The sequence below is a fragment of the Corella eumyota genome, chromosome 6 (genome assembly GCF_963082875.1).
Source record: "Corella eumyota chromosome 6, kaCorEumy4.1, whole genome shotgun sequence".
In the NCBI taxonomy this organism is placed as follows: domain Eukaryota; kingdom Metazoa; phylum Chordata; class Ascidiacea; order Phlebobranchia; family Corellidae; genus Corella; species Corella eumyota.
The window spans coordinates 14,177,758-14,196,985 of NC_137495.1; the positions used below are offsets into that span (position 1 = coordinate 14,177,758).

The 19,228-nt window shown below is 36.1% G+C and overlaps 1 protein-coding gene and 1 pseudogene across 1 annotated transcript; both read left to right on the forward strand.

The window, feature by feature from the left end:
- The window catches only part of LOC145755921 (MFS-type efflux pump MSMEG_3705-like), a 42,484-nt pseudogene that overhangs the window by 17,567 nt on the left and 5,689 nt on the right, over positions 1-19,228 (forward strand).
- Positions 3,314-5,971, forward strand: LOC145755225 (uncharacterized). The gene is made up of 4 exons (XM_082571452.1): positions 3,314-4,053; positions 4,832-4,969; positions 5,063-5,229; positions 5,915-5,971. Exons 1-4 carry the CDS (start codon positions 3,633-3,635, stop codon positions 5,969-5,971), a joined length of 783 nt encoding a protein of 260 aa, XP_082427578.1. The 5' UTR covers positions 3,314-3,632.

A 19,228-nucleotide genomic window follows, 5' to 3' on the forward strand; every position in this document is an offset into this window, starting at 1 on the left:
TTGAGGTGTAGATAACAGAGGTGGCTCATGGGCTATATAACTAGAAAGGAGGAATAATTTTAAAAAATCGCAGCATCGCGAGATGAATTTGGCGAAAATTATTGATTAGTTGACTGCAGTTTATATCTTGAATAATGTAGGATCTAATAAACTCCTAGTATGGCTTAAACAATTATTAACCCCAATAGAGTACGCTGTAAAGATGGGCATCGATAAGAAGGCCACACTTAATTAAAACAAAAATGCGACAAAAACTATATGATACGAAACACAAACTACAAAGTATTTAATTAACAAATTAAGTATAAAAGCGAAAGTCTAATTGTATGTTAAACCTTACTTCGGCTTTCCTTATTTATAAGTTTTTACGTCCAGCGAACTGACCAAAAAGGTTACCAGACACTTCAGCCCGAAGATTTTTTTTAGAACAGCGGGGATTTTGCATTTTAATTACCGCGTGAAATTTTATTTTCGCGTAGTTTTATACAGTTTTTTAGACAGTATTTGAAATAAAATAAGCAGTAAATTAATAGTTTTTTTAAAGAATAATGTGCAAGAACATGTTATCTTTCTTTTCCCGTGTCAATTTATTTTTTAATTTTACAAACTAAAACTTATAAAAAAATAATTTGAAAGCGCGCGCTTTTAGGTGACGCAAGACGATGCATTATGATATCACGTATTTTGCGAAATAGGGCCGTATTTCTAAACAATATTTGAAGAAAAAGCATTAATTTATCATTTTTTACACTGAAGAATGTGCATAAATATGAAGATTTGTTCTGTAAAAAAACGGCGGGGAGTCGGCGATGAAATTCCCGTGTATAAAGTCAGCGTAAGACCATATTTTACCGATATTCAAAATAAAATTTTGCATAAAGTACAGTATATATAAGTTTTTATTGGTTGTTACGTTAATGACATATGTTAGTTTTTAGAATATTATTTTTTTTTGAAGATTTTTGTTTCAAAAACCTTTTTATAAACGGATTAAAGACGGGTGCTTCTGGCCTGCAAAATTTTACGACTAATAGCTTTTGGCCTGCAAATTTTTTTATTAAACTGCGGGGAGCCTGCAGCGTTAAGCCCGCGTATACCTTTAACGCAAGAACATATTTTACCGACATTTAAAATGAAATTTGGCGAAAAGTATAATAGTTAAAAAAGTTTTAACCGGATGTTAAGATAAATATATATGTTAATTTTTTAAATATTTCATTTTCTAAAGATTTTTATCTCGAAAACGTAATTTTAAAACGCATTAAATGACATAAAGTTTATTGATCACCTAGGGAAAAGATTGTCGTTAACTGCCCGCACAATGGCAACTGTTGCGCTATTTAGTTCAATGGCAACTTTTGCGCTATTCAGTTCAATGACAACTGTTGCGCTATTTAGTTCAATGGTAGCTGTTGCCCTATTTAGTTCAATGGTAGCTGTTGCGCTATTTAGATCAATGGCAGCTTTTGCGCTATTTAGATCAATGGCAACTTTTGCGCTATTCAGTTCAATGACAACTGTTGCGCTATTTAGTTCAATGACAACTGTTGCGCTATTTAGTTCAATGGTAGCTGTTGCGCTATTTAGATCAATGGCAGCTTTTGCGCTATTTAGATCAATGGCAACTTTTGCGCTATTCAGTTCAATGACAACTGTTGCGCTATTTAGTTCAATGACAACTGTTGCGCTATTTAGTTCAATGGTAGCTGTTGCGCTATTTAGATCAATGGTAGCTGTTGCGCTATTTAGATCAATGGCAGCTGTTGCGCTATTTAGATCAATGGCAGCTGTTGCGCTATTTAGATCAATGGCAGCTGTTGCGCTATTTAGATCAATGGCAGTTAAATTAAACTGTGAGGCAGGTCGTCGCTGAGTGGCACTAGAGGTCTGCTGTTTAAAATTCGTTCCACCTCAGCCATCAATGGCGGACAAGATATCAATTGTTCCCGAATGCCCATGCCATGATACTTTGTTACAATGAGCTCGGTTACAACCTGGTTAGATGAAAGAATCATCGAATGTTTGGTGATTAGAGGGACGGTTGAGTTATGTAGCCTGCCACCAACGTACATATTGCCTTTGACTAAAACCGGGCTTCAGTCCTTTCAGCGATAAAACTAAATACAACCATAATCAATATTAAGGTTTAAAACATCTGGGTATACTAATGTTCTCTCAATCAACAAGAGTGTTAAGCCAATTATTCCAAGTGTTAATATGTAGTTCTGGAACCAGATCGTAAAAGCACTTCCACGAGGCTGTTAGTAAAGTCCCTGTAATAAAACGTCATTAAAAGAAACAACGCAGTGTTTTGCAACACAATCAAACACTATAATGAACTTAGGGCCCGTACAGTGGTGTGGTATATACCACGTTATATCGTTTACACAATTCCTATCAGCCAATACAGTCCCATGTCCTTATTTTACATATTTATCGATTTATTCCCTATATTGCCTAAAAGTTTTAGGGTTAGCAATAAAATTCTTTTTCAAAGTTTACAGCCTTTGAAGTGCCATTTTTCTGTTCTTTAACAGATAAACATCTGAAATTTCGTTGCATGATGTCAATACTTGTTCAGGCTCATGCATAAAGTTAACATTAGTTCGTTGGGAGGATTTTCTTGGGTTATGGTCTGAGCCAAACAACGTCCAACCCAACGCCGTATGCGGACCGAAAGGCTGGCACTTTTTGCCGTAACGCCATTCAGAAACCCTAAATACATCGTGAACATTGTTTCCCAGAAGTAGCTCCACTGACTTTGTTTTAAGTTCAGGAAACTTCAGGTCACGCAGATGCGGATACATGTTTGCCACTTTCTTGGTTGTAATGCTGTCACCTATATTGACAATATGATCAAGTACCAAAAGCTTTTCAACAACAAACGATTCGGTTTGACCTCCTTTACACACAGTGAGTCAACTCGGCTTCCATGACTAGTTACTTAATTTGCTGTATAAAGCTCGGTGTGTTCTTTTGTCTCCTCCTAATTTCTTTGCAAGGCTTGCAGTACAAATACTTGTATGTGAACCGTCATCCAGAAAAGCGTTCACAAAATTACTTTGATTGTTGCCCCACACTTTAACTGGCACAATCTTGAAACGTTTCACATTTTTAACGCTGTTATGGGAAACCTCGTTGCATGTCACAATAGCTGACTCGCTTTGCGGCTCCGATAGCGAGCTTTAACGTCACTTTAGTAGATTATGACATCACAATTTAACTATAGCGGGCTATGTTGTTACTTTGGTAGATTATGACATCACAATTAAACTATAGCGGGCTTTGTCGTTACTTTAGTAGATTATGACATCACAATTAAACTATAGCGTCAAATCTTGTTAGACAACAATTCGAATAAGTATTTTAATGCAGCGTTGCTATTATTGTTACGTCATAGTGTCGTCATATCTCGTTTAAAAAGTTTTTAATTAATTTTAAATTGCAGTCGATTTAAAATTAATCAAGATATAATTTTTGGTGCGTTTTGGTACCTGCGTGTTTTGATACAAAAATATCGGAACAGACGGAAAGTTATTTTCAATTATTTGTGATAAATATTAATAACAAAATTATAACCAGCTTGTTAAATGAGATTAGAATAAAACAATTGTAACTTGAAACTTGCTGAAATGAGTTTGAAAATATTTATGTTTTTGTGCTTCTGGTTATGCTTAGCTGCATCCAGAAAAAACCAAGTTTGTTTTAATGCAAGCCCCGATAGTCCCGCTTTCAGGGAGCTAAGATCAACCCAAGGGAGACCAGGCAAGCTTGGCCCAGCTGGGGAGAAAGGTGAAAAAGGTTTCAGGGGTGAAATTGGGACAATTGGGGGTCCTGGCGTCAAGGGTGAACAAGGTTTCAGGGGTAAAATTGGCCCCATAGGTCCCAAGGGTGAAATTGGGGCAATTGGGGGTCCTGGCGTTAAAGGTGTGCAAGGTTTCAGGGGTAAAATTGGCCCCATAGGTCCCAAGGGGTCAGTTGGGGTTACTGGCGAGTGTTCTTGCGATGGGGAGGTCGTGTCGGAGTTAGAAAAAATTCTCCCCCAAATAAAAGGTATTTTGGTTACTTTACATTTGTTAAATAATGATAATATCATCGGCTTACTGGTAGAACCTTAAAACTAAAATAAAAGCAATTTTAAGACAAATAATTAGCTTTTTGAACCTTGCAAGTATATTTTGTATGATTTATTAACATTGTTCCTTATATAAACAAGAACAATTTCATCATAGATATTTAGTTATTGTAGGGAATTGGGTTAGGAGGGTGACAGTTGGTTCTGGTTGATAGAGTTGATAAAGTTTGTAAATATTTTTGCTTTTGATACCCCCAGTTTCACGGCGAAAATTACATCACGGCTGTCAATGCAAGTGATTTTTGCCGTTCTTTGCGAACCAGCACCACAGCTGTTTTGAGGCTAGGAAAGCATTTGCAGCGTAATCGATTGCGATGCTAAGTGCTTTTCCTACATTATTATATTAACACCCGATATTTAGTTATTATGTCAGTTTTAATTTAACAACATTTGTATGTTAACAAAACTTTAACCACTCGATCTTTTTACTTAAAATACACGGTTATTTAAAGTTCAAAAATCAAATGATAAATTAATAAAAAGTTATTTTTTAATTACAAATAAAATCATTTTTTAAATTCCGCTAAATTTATATTTGTTGTCAAATTTTGAGTTACGTGGTTCTAACAGTAAGCAGACAATATAACAATTTATAAACATTTTGTAATATTTAATTTTACAATTTAAATATTTAAGAGTTAAGCTAAATCATGCCAACTTATAAGATTAATTCTAAATAAACATAAATATTTATAGCTAGTGTTTGTGCGCTTGGGTTAAAAGATGGAAGAATACCGGGTAGTGACATCACAGCTAGTTCTTATTGGAACAGCAACACATCACCACATAAAGCAAGGTTGGATGCTCATACCAATGGTTGGTGGCCTAAACGAGGTGAGTTGTTGGAATTATTTGCTATCTTATAATAAAGTTTCACAACTTTTGTAATTAGTGGAAAATAAACATTAACATTGTTTTAATTAATAGCCAGGGTTGGGGAATGGATCCAAATTGACCTCAAGAGATCAACTCGAGTGACAGGAGTTGTGACACAAGGAAGTTACTATAGTTCTTATTGGGTGACCAGCTTTAAGATATCTTATGGGTCCAGTACATCAGATATGCAGTTCATCCAAAATAATGGAAATGATCTGGTAAGCTTAAATTTAAAACGAAAATTTATTTTGTTTAACTTATTAAAGTTTAGAAACAGTTTTTAATTAATTGGTGTTAATTAATTTAAAAAAGTTTATTTTATTAAAAATGTTTTATTTAAAATCACCAAAACTTGTTTTTAAAAGTTGTGTGATGTTTACAAGCTAGATAATAATAACCAAACAAACCATTGTTTAAACAATCACCATTCTAATTGTTTTGTGATGTCATAGCTTGTTACAAAACATAATTATGCGTCGTGTAACAATAAAGGGTCTGCGACAGTTTTAAATTTTTTAATAATCTAAAGTTTTGTATTTTTAAAAATTAACATTGCAAAAATCCTGCGAACTGGTGTGAAAATAATTATGTGGGCTTTTCTTATGTTTGTACTCGGTTTTCAGTCGTTGTTTGACTGGAAAAACATTTTTTTATTGAAACATGTCCAATATAGCAATATTGATGTTTTTTTAAATTCTACAGGTTCTAAGGCTAAACTGGATCACAATTTTTTACCGATTTTGTATTTCAGTTTTATTATTTTCCAGTGCTGACTTTCTTTTACATTTTTTGCCCCAAATGGGGTTTACTACTTGTTGAAAGACGTTTTTATGTTTTTTCCAAGTAGTAAATAAGTTATCAGTTTATAATTTAACGCAAGTTATAATCTACTGTTTTCTTAAGGCCGAACGTAGCTACTTTGGTCCCAGCGTACGAAGTAGCTTGGAAAGTAGTTTATAGTACCTAACTTACTTAAAACAGCTTTCTTTTTGGACTTAGTGTTAATTAAAAACAGTTTTTTTAAGTGCAGGCTAGATTTGATTTTGTGGTTGTGATTTATGTCCATAAAACTGTTTTTTTTACAAGACATGGAACCTATTTATATCACGTTGCTATGGACGCTGTTCTAGCTCCCTAAAAACAGTGTCAACACGAATGCTTAAGCTTAAATTATGCACAACTTAAATATAAAGTCGATAACTTAAATTTAAGCATCGTCGTAACATTTTTTTATTTAAAATAGCAAAAATCCGTAACTTTTGGGCAGGAAATAAGCCATTTAGATTGTAATCAGGGGCTGGCAAACACGTCACAATGCCCTTTATAAACATTTTAATTTTGCATGTTGCAGTCCCTTTAAGTTAAATGTGAAGCGATGAACAACGCGCGATCAAAAAAGTTATAAAATTTAAATAATTAATATCTTAAACCTGAATATTATTATGTTAAATATTATATTAAATCTTTTTAAGGTCTTTGTTGGTAATGAAGATGAGGATGGTCACAAGTTCAACAACTTTCCTCAACCTATAAGTGCTCGCTATGTTCGATTGTATCCACAAACCTGGTATGGTAGGCCCCGCCTTCGCATGGAGCTTTTATCTTGCTAGTAATCACATATTTCTTTCGGTTAATTATTTTAATTCCTAGTTGTTAATTAAAATTCTTTAGTTATGTAATATATTAAAACTTGTTAACTAATTAATTTTATAATTTTGAACAAATAATCCGTGTTATATTAATTAAATCTTACAAACAATAAAATTCTGTAAATGTACTAAAATGTTAAGGCTGTAATAGTTGAGTTTATTAAATGTGTGAATAAATATAATGTAACAAAGTCTATAATAGTAATATTTAAATTTTCTATTATCAAGTGAGCAGTTACTGCGATGTCAAATCGTAGGTCTAATATTTGGAAAAGATTGTAATCAAAGATAGTGAAAGTAAAGCAATGTGTAATAAATGCAAATTAGTTATTTTAAGTGGCTGTCCAGGCAACAAAAGAAGTTATAATACTAAAAATTTGCAGCCATTTTCATTGACGAAATGTTTTAAATGACGAAGGTTTTAGAGACCTTATGAAAGTTCTAGAGCCCAGGTTTAAAATACCATCCCGCACAATACTACCTGCTCTTAAAACAGAGGTGTGGGAAGGATTAGAAGACGAGGTTGAACAAAAAGTAAGTGCTGTTACGATTACTACTGATTTGCGGACCAACAAGCAAACAATTAGCTACATCGATGTAACTGGGTCAAACAAAGAAGGTATTGGCCCTATTAATGCCACAATTGTAACTTATTTTGGATAAATCCACATAAGCTAACTTTTAATTTTATAAACAAACAGTTTTTGATGTTGATTTGAAATGGAATTGTTATTTATTTGCTGACAAGCTTTGGCGTATTTTTCCTCCCTATTTAAATAATAAGTTTCAATGCTTTTAACTATAACTTGTTTATCGAATTTGCGGGTTATTTAACAACTCTTTTCACATGGGAACTCTAACCTCGTTTCTCTAGTATTGAATTATTTTTTCAACGATTCATTTCTGCTTTTTATTAAATGCAAATGTTCGTTTTAAACAGTTGGGCAATTCCGTTCTGCTGAACGGACGCAACTTAATAAACATGGATTTAGACATTACTGAAATTCTGAGTTTATTTCCGTAAGAATTAGCCAGAATTTTATATTCATGTAAACAACCAACAACTAAAAACAGTTTGTAATTAATAAAATTCGCTTCATATTCTTGCATGATTCCCACTGCTGGCATGTTTTAGGATCTTTAAGTAAGAACCTGAGGTCCTTAGTTTGATTCCCACTGATGGCATGTTGTAGGATCTTTAAGTAAGAACCTGAGGTCCTTAGTTTGATTCTCACTGATGGCATGTTGTAGGATCTTTAAGTAAGAACCTGAGGTCCTTAGTTTGATTCCCACTGATGGCCTGTTGTAGGATCTTTAAGTAAGAACCTGAGGTCCTTAGTTTGATTCCCAATGATGGCATGTTGTAGGATCTTTAAGTAAGAACCTGAGGTCCATAGTTTGATTCCCACAGATGGCATGTTGTAGGATCTTTAAGTAAGAACCTGAGGTCCTTAGTTTGATTCCCACTGATGGCATGTTGTAGGATCTTAAAGTAAGAACCTGAGGTTCTTAGTTTGATTCCCACTGATGGCATGTTGTAGGATCTTTAAGTAAGAACCTGAGGTCCTTAGTTTGATTCCCACTGATAGCATGTTGTAGCATCTTTAAGTAGAACCTGAGGTCCTTAGTTTGATTCCCACTGATGGAATGTTGTAGGATCTTTAAGTAAGAACCTGAGGTCCTTAGTTTGATTTCCACTGATGGCATGTTGTAGGATCTTTAAGTAAGAACCTGAGGTCCTTAGTTTGATTTCCACTGATGGCATGTTGTAGGATCTTTAAGTAAGAATCTGAGGTCCTTAGTTTGATTTCCACTAATGGCATGTTGTAGGATCTTTAAGTAAGAACCTAAGGTTCTTAGTTTGATTCCCAATGATGGCATGTTGTAGGATCTTTAAGTAAGAACCTAAGGTCCTTAGTTTGATTCTTACTGATGGAATGTTGTAGGATCTTTAAGTAAGAACCTGAGGTCCTTAGTTTAATTTTCACTAATGGCATGTTGTAGGATCTTTAAGTAAGAACCTGAGGTCCTTAGTTTGATTTTCACTGATGGCATGTTGTAGGATCTTTAAGTAAGAACCTGAGGTTCTTAGTTTGATTCTCACTGATGGCATGTTGTAGGATCTTTAAGTAGAACCTGAAGTCCTTAGTTTGATTCCCACTGATGGCATGTTGTAGGATCTTTAAGTAAGAACCTGAGGTCCTTAGTTTGATTCCCACTGATGGCATGTTGTAGGATCTTTAAGTAAGAACCTGAGGTCCTTAGTTTGATTCCCACTGATGGCAAGTTGTAGGATCTTTAAGTAAGGGCCTAAGGTCCTTAGTTTGATTCCCACTGATGGCATGTTGTAGCATCTTTAAGTAGAACCTGAGGTCCTTAGTTTGATTCCCACTAATGGCATGTTGTAGGATCTATAAGTAAGAACCTGAGGTTCTTAGTTTGATTTCCACTGATGGCATGTTGTAGGATCTTTAAGTAAGAACCTGAGGTCCTTAGTTTGATTCCCACTGATGGCATGTTGTAGGATCTTTAAGTAAGAACCTGAGGTTCTTAGTTTGATTTTCACTGATGGCATGTTGTAGGATCTTTAAGTAAGAACCTGAGGTTCTTAGTTTGATTTTCACTGATGGCATGTTGTAGGATCTTTAAGTAAGAACCTGAGGTCCTTAGTTTGATTTCCACTGATGGCATATTGTAGGATCTTTAAGTAAGAATCTGAGGTCCTTAGTTTGATTTCCACTGATGGCATGTTGTAGGATCTTTAAGTAAGAACCTGAGGTTCTTAGTTTAATTTTCACTAATGGCATGTTGTAGGATCTTTAAGTAAGAACCTAAGGTTCTTAGTTTGATTCCCAATGATGGCATGTTGTAGGATCTTTAAGTAAGAAACTAAGGTCCTTAGTTTGATTCTTACTGATGGAATGTTGTAGGATCTTTAAGTAAGAACCTGAGGTCCTTAGTTTAATTTTCACTAATGGCATGTTGTAGGATCTTTAAGTAAGAACCTGAGGTCCTTAGTTTGATTTTCACTGATGGCATGTTGTAGGATCTTTAAGTAAGAACCTGAGGTTCTTAGTTTGATTCTCACTGATGGCATGTTGTAGGATCTTTAAGTAGAACCTGAAGTCCTTAGTTTGATTCCCTCTGATGGCATGTTGTAGGATCTTTAAGTAAGAACCTGAGGTCCTTAGTTTGATTCCCACTGATGGCATGTTGTAGGATCTTTAAGTAAGAACCTGAGGTCCTTAGTTTGATTCCCACTGATGGCATGTTGTAGGATCTTTAAGTAAGGGCCTAAGGTCCTTAGTTTGATTCCCACTGATGGCATGTTGTAGCATCTTTAAGTAGAACCTGAGGTCCTTAGATTGATTCCCACTGATGGCATGTTGTAGGATCTATAAGTAAGAACCTGAGGTTCTTAGTTTGATTTCCACTGATGGCATGTTGTAGGATCTTTAAGTAAGAACCTGAGGTCCTTAGTTTGATTCCCACTGATGGCATGTTGTAGGATCTTTAAGTAAGAACCTGAGGTTCTTAGTTTGATTTTCACTGATGGCATGTTGTAGGATCTTTAAGTAAGAACCTGAGGTTCTTAGTTTGATTTTCACTGATGGCATGTTGTAGGATCTTTAAGTAAGAACCTGAGGTCCTTAGTTTGATTCCCACTGATAGCATGTTGTAGCATCTTTAAGTAGAACCTGAGGTCCTTAGTTTGATTCCCACTGATGGAATGTTGTAGGATCTTTAAGTAAGAACCTGAGGTCCTTAGTTTGATTTCCACTGATGGCATGTTGTAGGATCTTTAAGTAAGAACCTGAGGTCCTTAGTTTGATTTCCACTGATGGCATATTGTAGGATCTTTAAGTAAGAATCTGAGGTCCTTAGTTTGATTTCCACTGATGGCATGTTGTAGGATCTTTAAGTAAGAACCTGAGGTTCTTAGTTTAATTTTCACTAATGGCATGTTGTAGGATCTTTAAGTAAGAACCTAAGGTTCTTAGTTTGATTCCCAATGATGGCATGTTGTAGGATCTTTAAGTAAGAACCTAAGGTCCTTAGTTTGATTCTTACTGATGGAATGTTGTAGGATCTTTAAGTAAGAACCTGAGGTCCTTAGTTTAATTTTCACTAATGGCATGTTGTAGGATCTTTAAGTAAGAACCTGAGGTCCTTAGTTTGATTTTCACTGATGGCATGTTGTAGGATCTTTAAGTAAGAACCTGAGGTTCTTAGTTTGATTTTCACTGATGGCATGTTGTAGGACCTTTAAGTAAGAACCTGAGGTCCTTAGTTTGATTCCCACTGATAGCATGTTGTAGCATCTTTAAGTAGAACCTGAGGTCCTTAGTTTGATTCCCACTGATGGCATGTTGTAGGATCTTTAAGTAAGAACCTGAGGTCCTTAGTTTGATTTCCACTGATGGCATGTTGTAGGATCTTTAAGTAAGAACCTGAGGTCCTTAGTTTGATTTCCACTGATGGCATGTTGTAGGATCTTTAAGTAAGAACCTAAGGTCCTTAGTTTGATTCTTACTGATGGCATGTTGTAGGATCTTTAAGTAAGAACCTGAGGTCCTTAGTTTAATTTTCACTAACGGCATGTTGTAGGATCTTTAAGTAAGAACCTGAGGTCCTTAGTTTGATTTTCACTGATAGCATGTTGTAGGATCTTTAAGTAAGAACCTGAGATCCTTAGTTTGATTCCCACTGATGGCATGTTGATGGCATGTTGTAGCATCTTTAAGTAAGAACCTAAGGTCCTTAGTTTGATTCTTACTGATGGCATGTTGTAGGATCTTTAAGTAAGAACCTGAGGTCCTTAGTTTAATTTTCACTAATGGCATGTTGTAGGATCTTTAAGTAAGAACCTGAGGTCCTTAGTTTGATTTTCACTAATGGCATGTTGTAGGATCTTTAAGTAAGAACCTAAGGTTCTTAGTTTGATTCCCACTGATGGCATGTTGATGGCATGTTGTAGCATTTTTAAGTAGATCCTGAGGTCCTTAGTTTAATTTTCACTAATGGCATGTTGTAGGATCTTTAAGTAAGAACCTAAGGTTCTTAGTTTGATTCCCACTGATGGCATGTTGATGGCATGTTGTAGCATCTTTAAGTAGAACCTGAGGTCCTTAGTTTAATTTTCACTAATGGCATGTTGTAGGATCTTTAAGTAAGAACCTAAGTTTCTTAGTTTGATTCCCAATGATGGCATGTTGTAGGATCTTTAAGTAGAACCTGAGGTCCTTAGTTTGATTCCCACTAATGGCATGTTGTAGGATCTTTAAGTAAGAACCTAAGGTCCTTAGTTTGATTCCCACTGATGGCATGTTGTAGGATCTTTAAGTAAGAACATAAGGTCCTTAGTTTGATTCCCACTGATGGCATGTTGTAGGATCTTTAAGTAAGAACCTGAGGTCCTTAGTTTAATTTTCACTAATGGCATGTTGTAGGATCTTTAAGTAAGAACCTGAGGTCCTTAGTTTGATTTTCACTGATGGCATGTTGTAGGATCTTTAAGTAAGAACCTGAGATCCTTAGTTTGATTCCCACTGATGGCATGTTGATGGCATGTTGTAGCATCTTTAAGTAAGAACCTAAGGTCCTTAGTTTGATTCTTACTGATGGCATGTTGTAGGATCTTTAAGTAAGAACCTGAGGTCCTTAGTTTAATTTTCACTAATGGCATGTTGTAGGATCTTTAAGTAAGAACCTGAGGTCCTTAGTTTGATTTTCACTAATGGCATGTTGTAGGATCTTTAAGTAAGAACCTAAGGTTCTTAGTTTGATTCCCACTGATGGCATGTTAATGGCATGTTGTAGCATTTTTAAGTAGATCCTGAGGTCCTTAGTTTAATTTTCACTAATGGCATGTTGTAGGATCTTTAAGTAAGAACCTAAGGTTCTTAGTTTGATTCCCACTGATGGCATGTTGATGGCATGTTGTAGCATCTTTAAGTAGAACCTGAGGTCCTTAGTTTAATTTTCACTAATGGCATGTTGTAGGATCTTTAAGTAAGAACCTAAGTTTCTTAGTTTGATTCCCAATGATGGCATGTTGTAGGATCTTTAAGTAGAACCTGAGGTCCTTAGTTTGATTCCCACTAATGGCATGTTGTAGGATCTTTAAGTAAGAACCTAAGGTCCTTAGTTTGATTCCCACTGATGGCATGTTGTAGGATCTTTAAGTAAGAACATAAGGTCCTTAGTTTGATTCCCACTGATGGCATGTTGTAGGATCTTTAAGTAAGAACCTGAGGTCCTTAGTTTAATTTTCACTAATGGCATGTTGTAGGATCTTTAAGTAAGAACCTGAGGTCCTTAGTTTAATTTTCACTAATGGCATGTTGTAGGATCTTTAAGTAAGAACCTGAGGTCCTTAGTTTGATTTTCACTAATGGCATGTTGTAGGATCTTTAAGTAAGAACCTAAGGTTCTTAGTTTGATTCCCACTGATGGCATGTTGATGGCATGTTGTAGCATTTTTAAGTAGATCCTGAGGTCCTTAGTTTAATTTTCACTAATGGCATGTTGTAGGATCTTTAAGTAAGAACCTAAGGTTCTTAGTTTGATTCCCACTGATGGCATGTTGATGGCATGTTGTAGCATCTTTAAGTAGAACCTGAGGTCCTTAGTTTAATTTTCACTAATGGCATGTTGTAGGATCTTTAAGTAAGAACCTAAGTTTCTTAGTTTGATTCCCAATGATGGCATGTTGTAGGATCTTTAAGTAGAACCTGAGGTCCTTAGTTTGATTCCCACTAATGGCATGTTGTAGGATCTTTAAGTAAGAACCTAAGGTCCTTAGTTTGATTCCCACTGATGGCATGTTGTAGGATCTTTAAGTAAGAACATAAGGTCCTTAGTTTGATTCCCACTGATGGCATGTTGTAGGATCTTTAAGTAAGAACCTGAGGTCCTTAGTTTAATTTTCACTAATGGCATGTTGTAGGATCTTTAAGTAAGAACCTGAGGTCCTTAGTTTGATTTTCACTGATGGCATGTTGTAGGATCTTTAAGTAAGAACCTGAGATCCTTAGTTTGATTCCCACTGATGGCATGTTGATGGCATGTTGTAGCATCTTTAAGTAAGAACCTAAGGTCCTTAGTTTGATTCTTACTGATGGCATGTTGTAGGATATTTAAGTAAGAACCTGAGGTCCTTAGTTTAATTTTCACTAATGGCATGTTGTAGGATCTTTAAGTAAGAACCTGAGGTCCTTAGTTTGATTTTCACTAATGGCATGTTGTAGGATCTTTAAGTAAGAACCTAAGGTTCTTAGTTTGATTCCCACTGATGGCATGTTGATGGCATGTTGTAGCATTTTTAAGTAGATCCTGAGGTCCTTAGTTTAATTTTCACTGATGGCATGTTGTAGGATCTTTAAGTAAGAACCTAAGGTTCTTAGTTTGATTCCCATTGATGGCATGTTGTAGCATCTTTAAGTAGAACCTGAGGTCCTTAGTTTAATTTTCACTAATGGCATGTTGTAGGATCTTTAAGTAAGAACCTAAGGTTCTTAGTTTGATTCACAATGATGGCATGTTGTAGGATCTTTAAGTAGAACCTGAGGTCCTTAGTTTGATTCCCACTAATGTCATGTTGTAGGATCTTTAAGTAAGAACCTAAGGTCCTTAGTTTGATTCCCACTGATGGCATGTTGTAGGATCTTTAAGTAAGAACCTAAGGTCCTTAGTTTGATTCCCACTGATGGCATGTTGTAGGATCTTTAAGTAAGAACATAAGGTCCTTAGTTTGATTCCCACTGATGGCATGTTGTAGGATCTTTAAGTAAGAACCTGAGGTCCTTAGTTTAATTTTCACTAATGGCATGTTGTAGGATCTTTAAGTAAGAACCTGAGGTCCTTAGTTTGATTTTCACTGATGGCATGTTGTAGGATCTTTAAGTAAGAACCTGAGATCCTTAGTTTGATTCCCACTGATGGCATGTTGATGGCATGTTGTAGCATCTTTAAGTAAGAACCTAAGGTCCTTAGTTTGATTCTTACTGATGGCATGTTGTAGGATATTTAAGTAAGAACCTGAGGTCCTTAGTTTAATTTTCACTAATGGCATGTTGTAGGATCTTTAAGTAAGAACCTGAGGTCCTTAGTTTGATTTTCACTAATGGCATGTTGTAGGATCTTTAAGTAAGAACCTAAGGTTCTTAGTTTGATTCCCACTGATGGCATGTTGATGGCATGTTGTAGCATTTTTAAGTAGATCCTGAGGTCCTTAGTTTAATTTTCACTGATGGCATGTTGTAGGATCTTTAAGTAAGAACCTAAGGTTCTTAGTTTGATTCCCATTGATGGCATGTTGATGGCATGTTGTAGCATCTTTAAGTAGAACCTGAGGTCCTTAGTTTAATTTTCACTAATGGCATGTTGTAGGATCTTTAAGTAAGAACCTAAGGTTCTTAGTTTGATTCCCAATGATGGCATGTTGTAGGATCTTTAAGTAGAACCTGAGGTCCTTAGTTTGATTCCCACTAATGTCATGTTGTAGGATCTTTAAGTAAGAACCTAAGGTCCTTAGTTTGATTCCCACTGATGGCATGTTGTAGGATCTTTAAGTAAGTACCTGAGGTTCTTAGTTTGATTTTCACTAATGGCATGTTGTAGGATCTTTAAGTAAGAACCTAAGGTTCTTAGTTTGATTTTCACTGATGGCATGTTGTAGGATCTTCAAGTAAGAATCTGAGGTCCTTAGTTTGATTCCCACTGATGGCATGTTGTAGGATCTTTAAGTAAGTACCTGAGGTTCTTAGTTTGATTTTCACTAATGGCATGTTGTAGGATCTTTAAGTAAGAACCTAAGGTTCTTAGTTTGATTCCCACTGATGGCATGTTGATGGCATGTTGTAGCATTTTTAAGTAGATCCTGAGGTCCTTAGTTTAATTTTCACTAATGGCATGTTGTAGGATCTTTAAGTAAGAACCTAAGGTTCTTAGTTTGATTCCCACTGATGGCATGTTGATGGCATGTTGTAGCATCTTTAAGTAGAACCTGAGGTCCTTAGTTTAATTTTCACTAATGGCATGTTGTAGGATCTTTAAGTAAGAACCTAAGGTTCTTAGTTTGATTCCCAATGATGGCATGTTGTAGGATCTTTAAGTAGAACCTGAGGTCCTTAGTTTGATTCCCACTAATGGCATGTTGTAGGATCTTTAAGTAACAACCTAAGGTCCTTAGTTTGATTCCCACTGATGGCATGTTGTAGGATCTTTAAGTAAGAACCTAAGGTCCTTAGTTTGATTCCCACTGATGGCATGTTGTAGGATCTTTAAGTAAGAACCTGAGGTCCTTAGTTTAATTTTCACTAATGGCATGTTGTAGGATCTTTAAGTAAGAACCTGAGGTCCTTAGTTTGATTTTCACTGATGGCATGTTGTAGGATCTTTAAGTAAGAACCTGAGATCCTTAGTTTGATTCCCACTGATGGCATGTTGATGGCATGTTGTAGCATCTTTAAGTAAGAACCTAAGGTCCTTAGTTTGATTCTTACTGATGGCATGTTGTAGGATATTTAAGTAAGAACCTGAGGTCCTTAGTTTAATTTTCACTAATGGCATGTTGTAGGATCTTTAAGTAAGAACCTGAGGTCCTTAGTTTTATTTTCACTAATGGCATGTTGTAGGATCTTTAAGTAAGAACCTAAGGTTCTTAGTTTGATTCCCACTGATTGCATGTTGATGGCATGTTGTAGCATTTTTAAGTAGATCCTGAGGTCCTTAGTTTAATTTTCACTGATGGCATGTTGTAGGATCTTTAAGTAAGAACCTAAGGTTCTTAGTTTGATTCCCACTGATGGCATGTTGATGGCATGTTGTAGCATCTTTAAGTAGAACCTGAGGTCCTTAGTTTAATTTTCACTAATGGCATGTTGTAGGATCTTTAAGTAAGAACCTAAGGTTCTTAGTTTGATTCCCAATGATGGCATGTTGTAGGATCTTTAAGTAGAACCTGAGGTCCTTAGTTTGATTCCCACTAATGTCATGTTGTAGGATCTTTAAGTAAGAACCTAAGGTCCTTAGTTTGATTCCCACTGATGGCATGTTGTAGGATCTTTAAGTAAGAACCTAAGGTCCTTAGTTTGATTCCCACTGATGGCATGTTGTAGGATCTTTAAGTAAGAACCTAAGGTCCTTAGTTTGATTCTTACTGATGGCATGTTGTAGCATCTTTAAGTAAGAACCTAAGGTTCTTAGTTTGATTCCCAATGATGGCATGTTGTAGGATCTTTAAGTAAGAACCTAAGGCCTTAGTTTGATTCTCACTGATGGCATGTTGTAGGATCTTTAAGTAGAACCTGAAGTCTTTAGTTTGATTCCCACTGATGGCATGTTGTAGGATCTTTAAGTAAGAACCTGAGGTCCTTAGTTTGATTCCCACTGATGGCATGTTGTAGGATCTTTAAGTAAGAACCTGAGGTTCTTAGTTTGATTTCCACTGATGGCATGTTGTAGGATCTTTAAGTAAGAACCTGAGGTCCATAGTTTGATTCCCACTGATGGCATGTTGTAGGATCTTTAAGTAAGAACCTGAGGTTCTTAGTTTGATTTTCACTGATGGCATGTTGTAGGATCTTTAAGTAAGAACCTGAGGTTCTTAGTTTGATTTTCACTGATGGCATGTTGTAGGAACTTTAAGTAAGAACCTGAGGTCCTTAGTTTGATTCCCACTGATAGCATGTTGTAGGATCTTTAAGTAGAACCTGAAGTCCTTAGTTTGATTCTCACTGATGGCATGTTGTAGGATCTTTAAGTAAGAACCTGAGGTTCTTAGTTTGATTTTCACTGATGGCATGTTGTAGGATCTTTAAGTAAGAACCTAAGGTTTTTAGTTTGATTCCCACTGATGGCATGTTGTAGGATCTTTAAGTAAGAACCTGAGGTCCTTAGTTTGATTCCCACTGATGGCATGTTGTAGGATCTTTAAGTAAGAACCTGAGGTCCTTAGTTTGATTCCTACTGATGGCATGTTGTAGGACCTTTAAGTAGAACCTGAAGTCCTTAGTTTGATTCCCACTGATGGCATGTTGTAGGATCTTTAAGTAGAACCTGAAGTCCTTAGTTTGATTCCCACTGATGGCATGTTGTAGGATCTTTAAGTAAGAACCTGAGGTCCTTAGTTTGATTCCCACTGATGGCATGTTGTAGGATCTTTAAGTAAGAACCTGAGGTTCTTAGTTTGATTTCCACTGATGGCATGTTGTAGGATCTTTAAGTAAGAACCTGAGGTCCTTAGTTTGATTCCCACTGATGGCATGTTGTAGGATCTTTAAGTAAGAACCTGAGGTTCTTAGTTTGATTTACACTGATGGCATGTTGTAGGATCTTTAAGTAAGAACCTGAGGTTCTTAGTTTGATTTTCACTGATGGCATGTTGTAGCATCTTTAAGTAGAACCTGAGGTCCTTAGTTTGATTCCCACTGATGGCATGTTGTAGGATCTATAAGTAAGAACCTGAGGTTCTTAGTTTGATTTTCACTGATGGCATGTTGTAGGATCTTTAAGTAAGAACCTGAGGTTATTAGTTTGATTCCCACTGCTGGCATGTTGTAGCATCTTTAAGTAGAACCTGAGGTCCTTAGTTTGATTCCCACTGATGGCATGTTGTAGGATCTTTAAGTAAGAACCTGAGGTCCTTAGTTTAATTCCCACTGATGGCATGTTGTATAATCTTTAAGTAAGACCTGAGGTCCTTGGTTTGATTCCCACTGATGCCATGTTGTAGGATCTTTAAGTAAGACCTGAGGTCCTTAGTTTGATTCCCACTGATAGCATGTTTTAGGATCTTTAAGTAAGAACCTGAGGTCCTTAGTTTGATTCCCACTGATAGCATGTTGTAGGATCTTTAAGTAAGAACCTGAGGTCCTTAGTTTGATTCCCACTGATGGCATGTTGTAGGATCTTTAAGTAAGACCTGAGGTCCTTAGTTTGATTTTCACTGATGGCATGTTGTATCATCTTTAAGTAAGAACCTGAGGTTCTTAGTTTGATTCCCACTGCTGGCATGTTGTAGGATCTTTAAGTAGAACCTGAGGTCCTTAGTTTGATTCCCACTGATGGCATGTTGTAGGATCTTTAAGTAAGAACCTGAGGTTCTTAGTTTGATTTTCACTGATGGCATGTTGTAGGATCTTTAAGTAAGAACCTAAGGTTCTTAGTTTGATTTTCACTGATGGCATGTTGTAGGATCTTCAAGTAAGAACCTGAGGTCCTTAGTTTGATTCCCACTGATGGCATGTTGTAGGATCTTTAAGTAAGTACCTGAGGTTCTTAGTTTGATTCCCACTGATGGCATGTTGTATAATCTTTAAGTAAGAACCTGAGGTTCTTAGTTTGATTCCCACTGCTGGCATGTTGTAGCATCTTTAAGTAGAACCTGAGGTCCTTAGTTTGAACCCCACTGATAGCATGTTGTAGTATCTTTAAGTAAGAACCTGAGGTCCTTAGTTTGATTCCCACTGATGGCATGTAATAATATCTTAAGGTAAAAACGTGAAGTTCTTAGTTTGATTCCCACTGATGGCATGTTGTAGCATCTTTATTATTAGCCTTATAG